Below are 5,873 nucleotides of genomic sequence, written 5' to 3'. Positions count from 1 at the left end.
ATGCCAAGTCTCTGTAAGGGATATGACATCAAACGTGTAATTTATAATATTTAAAAATTCCTTAAACTTGTCAACGCTTTGATTTATGCTCCTAATATTTACATGTAATATAGAAAATGAATTTATTTCTTTTTCCCCCTTAAATTCATAAGGATCAAAATACGGTGCTTTCATTAAATTCCTTTGAATTTCTTGAAAAATATATTGGTGTTATTTAATAAATTGTCTTCAAAAGGGTCAAAATTTATATTTTCAAAACCTTGTTCAAAAACATGATTCAAATCCATTTTTAAATATAGTAAATATGAAAGAATTTAACTATTAATATATTAATAAATAAACTATTCACCTTGAAATATTAAATTTTGTGTTCTTTCAGAGTTTTTTTGTTGAAATTCATGGACAATTAGTTTATTATACACAACTTTAGCATAATAACCATTTTGTCTATGAATTTTCGCCTTAGCGAATAACTCTTTTCGAACTTTTCTAGTTGTACTACAATAATCTTCATTAATAAAAATATTGGTACCTTTTAGCTTTGATGTGTTATCAGTGATTGTTTTTTTGTCCTCGTAGTCATGCAGTTTCATAACAATTGTTCGTTCGCGATTCTCGTTTGAAACTCCCACTCTATGCGCTCGTTCTATTTTGATTTCTCTTTTGATATTAAGATTTTCAGCAAATAATTTCCTTACTTTTTCTTTGGTTTTTTCCCAATCTTTTTCGTCTCTACTCTCAGGCAAACCATCAATACGCAAATTGTTCCATCGATTTCGATCCTCTGCATCAACAGATTTTAGCTTTAGGTTGTTGTTGTCTGTCGAAATTTTTCCCTGTATTATCTTTACGCTAGATAACTCTTCTTTAACTTTACTAATTTTTTCATTTACACTTTTAACCTTATCATCGCAGGCATCTCCAACGAATATCAAGCCAGTTTTGATATCGTCAAGATCTTTTCTTACTTCTTGAATGCTTTTTTGAACTGAATCAAACTTTATATTAATCATTTTAACTGTTTCTGTAAAGAACGACAATATCGTCTCTTTTTGTAAGTTCAGTAGTTCTCTCACCATTACCATTGAAACAACATCAGCATTGCTCATTTTAATTTAATTTTGATAAAAATTCCGATTTTAAAGATAATTAAATACTAAAAACTCAGAAATACTAAGACTATTTTTTATTATTTCTTACGCTTTATTACGGATATTATTACGGATATTTTATACGGATATTATTATACGGATATTTTATACGGATATTATATACGGATATTCATAATCAAAATATTCATAATTCAATATATTCAGTTGTTGAAGTTATTAGAAAGTTGTTGTTTTTTGGTTGTTGTTTTCTGGTTGTAAAGTTATTCAATAAATTCAGCTGTTGAAAATTTTTGTTTTCTGATTGTTGTTTTCTGGCAAATTTTTTGTTTTTTTTTTGTTTTGTTTTGTTTTTTTGGTAAATTTGAACAGAATTGTTTCTGATTTGAATTTAGTAAAAGAAAAAGAACTTGATTATAATAAAGTAAAAGAAGAAATAATGGAAATTACATTGAAAAATATAGAGAAATTAATTACAAACTCAAAGAACAAAAAAAGAGTATTTTAAAAGAAACGGAGCGCCTGTTAAAAGATCAAGAAAAAAATTTTGCTGGTATAATTAGTGCAAATTTAAAAATACTCACTAATCGATTAGATAAAATTGAAAAAGAAGTAGACACTAACAAATCGAAAGTCTTGAGCATAGAAAAAAACCTACGTGATTTTAAAGAAAGTCTTAACTTTCAAGAAATAAGCATCACGGAAAAATTAAATCAGATCACGAAACGTTATGAAAAAGAAATAAACAATTTAAATAAAAAGGCATTAGATCTGGAGAACCGCTCTCGAAAGAATAATTTAAGAATAGACGGGATATATGAAAAACCAAATGAAAATTGGGCTGACTGCGAAAATGTAGTAAAGGAAATGTTCAAAAACCAACTAAAAATTAAAAATGATATAGTTATAGAAAGAGCTCATAGAATAGGTCCACCTAAAGAAGATAAGAAACCAAGAACTATTGTCCTAAAGTTGTTAAATTTTCAAGACAAAACAAAAATACTTTATGCTACTAAAAACTTGCGAGGAACTGGGATTTATGTTAATGAGGATTTCGCTAAAGAAACGATCGAAAACCGAAAAAAGTTGTGGGATCAAGTCAAAAAGCTGCGACTCGAAGGTAAGTATGCAGTTATAAAATATGATAAAATTTTTTATAGAGAATTTCGGAAGTAAATGTGTTCGTTCTTAAAAAGAACTCCTTTTTAATTTATTTGTTATAACTAATCATGGCTTTAAAAAGTGACTTTGAAACTCTTGCCTTTAATTTTTTTGAAACGAAATTTTTTTTATTACACGAAAACTCCGACCCAGATATTAATTATTTTTATGATACAAAAATCGAATGTTCTTACTATTATCCAAGTGAATTAAAAGGAATTCTATTTAAGAATGTTAACAAGGAAAGCAACGTTCAAATTAGAATTCTACACGTAAATCAGAAGCATTAATTGTAATTTTGAAAAGTTCCAAAATTTACTTGAGGAAACTAAATACTTTTTTAATATTATTTGCTTAACTGAAACTTGGGCTACCTCAAACGACACTAATAAAAATTCTAATTTTTATCTTTCTCATTTTGAAATGATTTCTCTTGAAAGGCAAATAAATAAGCGTGGTGGTGGAGTTCTAATTTACGTTCATGAAAATATTAGGCATTGCTGTAGAAATGATCTTTGCGTTTCTGACGGCGATGGAGAAATATTAACAATTGAGATTATTAACGAACGAACAAAAAACATTTTAATTAGCTGTTGTTATCGACCGCCAGATGGCGTGAGCGAGAATTTGAGCATGTTTTTACAGCAAAAAGTTATTGCGAAAGGTAACAACGAAAAGAAAAAAAACTTTCTAATTGGTGATTTTAATATGAATTGTTTTGACTACAATGACGATAACAAAGTTAGAAATTTTTATGATGCAATTTTTGAATCTGGAGCAATTCCTTTAATAAATCGTCCAACTAGAGTAACAAAAAATTCAGCAACCTTGCTGGATAATATTATTTCCACAGACTTGTTCAACAGTGATATAAAATTGGGCATCTTAAAAATAGATATTTCAGACCACTTTCCTATTTTTCTAACCATAAACACTGACTAACAACAACAAACATTAAGTAAAGTTATAAAAAAACGTTTTTTTAAACCACCAAATATTGAGTCTTTCAAAAATCAGCTCTCATTATTACATTGGAAACACTTAAATTCTAATGAAAACGCAAACAACCTTTATGAAAAGTTCTTTGAAACATTCGCCTCTATTTACGAATCTAATTTCCCAATTGTTACAGTTACATTAAAAACAAAACACTTTAATAATCCCTGGATTACCAAAGGATTCAAAAAATCATCCAAAACAAAACAAAAGCTATACATTAAATATCTGAAAACAAAAACACCAGCCAGTGAAAAAATTTACAAAGATTACAAAAATCTTTTCGAAAAAATTTAAAAAAAAACTTACTATACTAAATTAATTAATAAAGTTAAAAATGACTCAAAAAGCACTTGGAAAGTATTAAAAGAAATTACTGGAAAACAAAAAACATGCTCAAGCTCTTTGCTACAAATGCTGAAAGTCGATAACAATAGCTTGTATGAACCACAAATAATAGCTCATGAATTCAATAAATATTTCACTGAAATTGGATCAACTCTGTCAAGAAAAATACCAAATACCCAAACCTCATTTTATGATTTTTTGGTACCTATTGACAAAGATATTTGCTCTGAAGAATTATCTGCCGAACTATCATTTGATGAGTTTGAAAAAGCTTTCAAATCCTTAAAAAAAATAAAGCACCTGGTGCATATGAAATAAACGGGAATATTGTTATAGATTGCTACGAACAATTAAAAAAATGTTCTTTTTAAAATTTTCAGAGTATCAATTCATCAAGGTATTTTTCCTGAACGTTTAAAACTTGCCAGAGTTACCCCTATCCATAACGAAGGCGACAGATCCAATATCAGTAAGTATCGTCCTATCTCTGTTCTTTCTATATTTTCTAAAATTTTAGAAAGAATTATCTTCAACAGAGTATACAATTATTTTAATTACAACAACTTATTTCATGACAATCAGTATGGTTTCAGAAAAGGAAGTTCAACTGAACATGCCATTATTCAATTTATACATAACATCTCTGAATCTTTTGAAAAATCTCAATATACACTAGGTGTTTTTATTGACCTATCAAAAGCTTTTGATACGGTCGATCACTGAATTTTAATCAAAAAAATTAAACATTATGGTTTAAACAATAAAATTTTAAAATGGTTTAAAAGCTATTTAACAAATCGAAAACAACATGTGTATAGTAATGATGGTCAGCAAAGTGAACCCCTGAGCATAACCTGTGGTGTTCCACAAAGTTCTATTCTCGGACCACTACTACTTTTAATCTATGTAAACGACTTAAACAATGCTTCCAAATTGAAAAGTATAATGTTCGCTGATGATACTAATTTTTTTTTTATCCCATACTGATGTTTATGAACTCTTTTCAACTACAAACAAAGAACTCAATCTCATTTCTAATTGGTTCAAAGCTAATAAATTAACTTTAAATATTAACAAAACAAAATGGATTATCTTTCACTCCTGCGGCAAAAAACGTTTTTTACCAAGTAATATGCCTCAAATTTATATTGATGAAACGATAATAAAAAGAAATACTGTTATAAAATTCTTAGGTGTTTATCTTGATGAGAATATTACTTGGAGAAAACATATTGATCATATAAGCACAAAAATTTCTAAAAACATTGGCATTTTATACAAAGCCCGAAATTATCTAAACAAAAAAAACCTAACCCAACTCTATTATTCATTTATACACAATTATATAGATTATGCAATCATCGCCTGGGGAAGTACGGATAAAAGTAAATTACAACATCTTTATCGCCGTCAGAAACATGCAATCCGCGTAGTAAATTTTGCGGATCCCTTTTCACATTCAAAATATTTTTTTGATTATATGAAGGTTCTAGATGTTTATAAACTGAACTTTCTTCTTCTTTTGGAAACCTTGGTTTATATTGTTAGTACGCTGAATTATATTATTTGCGTAATTGTATTACGACTTATGTTTATGTATTACGGCTTATGAATTATGTAACACGACTAACATTGTAAACTTAAATTAAAAAAAAAATATATATATATATATATATTATTACGGATACTATCTTACGGATTTATTTGACATAATAGTTAGGCTGAACAATAAAAAACTTCACTAAATAACTTGAATTATTTTTCCTTTCTAAGTGAGAGCAGCAAATGTTTGCAAAGCAGTTTAAGAAATAGTTCACAGGTTGTTATTGCAAACACGTTGGAAATGCTTAAAAAAAATGCTAAAAACAGTTCCACTTTGCCCCAAACGAAAAGCAGATACAGAATTTGATATTTAACTAAGAAATTGTAACTTTTTGATTTTTTGAGCTATGTTTCTATTTTTTATTTCTAAAGAGTTATTATAATGTTTTTAACGTGAAACTTTGTAACTGTAATCTAAATTGAATTATGCATTTAAAATCTGAAAATAACCACTAACTTCTTCCAGGCCCGTAGGAACAAAAATTATATTGGGAGGGGAGGGGGCAATGCTAGATTAGGGGCCCAGAAATAGTTTTAAGGGTTGTTTTTTTTTTGGTCATTTTTTCAGTCAATTTTTTCAAGATTATTTATTTGAAAAATTATTTGGGGGGCAAATGCCCATGCTGCAACCTCCTCCTCCCCCCCCTCCCTCTCTTC

At 28.3% G+C, this 5,873-nt stretch overlaps 1 protein-coding gene across 1 annotated transcript; it reads right to left on the bottom strand.

Annotated features, from left to right (window-relative positions):
- Nucleotides 1-341: 341 nt before the first annotated feature.
- On the bottom strand, nt 342-1,109 carry LOC136082598 (uncharacterized). The gene has a single exon (XM_065802016.1). It carries the CDS (start codon nt 1,107-1,109, stop codon nt 342-344), a length of 768 nt encoding a protein of 255 aa, XP_065658088.1.
- Between the last annotated feature and the right edge of the window lie 4,764 nt (nt 1,110-5,873).

The sequence above is a fragment of the Hydra vulgaris genome, chromosome 07 (genome assembly GCF_038396675.1).
Source record: "Hydra vulgaris chromosome 07, alternate assembly HydraT2T_AEP".
NCBI lineage: Eukaryota > Metazoa > Cnidaria > Hydrozoa > Anthoathecata > Hydridae > Hydra > Hydra vulgaris.
The sequence above is the reverse complement of the archived record's forward strand: the minus strand, read 5'-3'. Positions and strand labels throughout refer to the sequence as shown.

Coding starts and splice junctions, on each gene's coding strand:
- LOC136082598 (XM_065802016.1), bottom strand. CDS start 1,109: ATGAGCAATGCTGATGTTGTTTCAATGGTAATGGTGAGAGAACTACTG.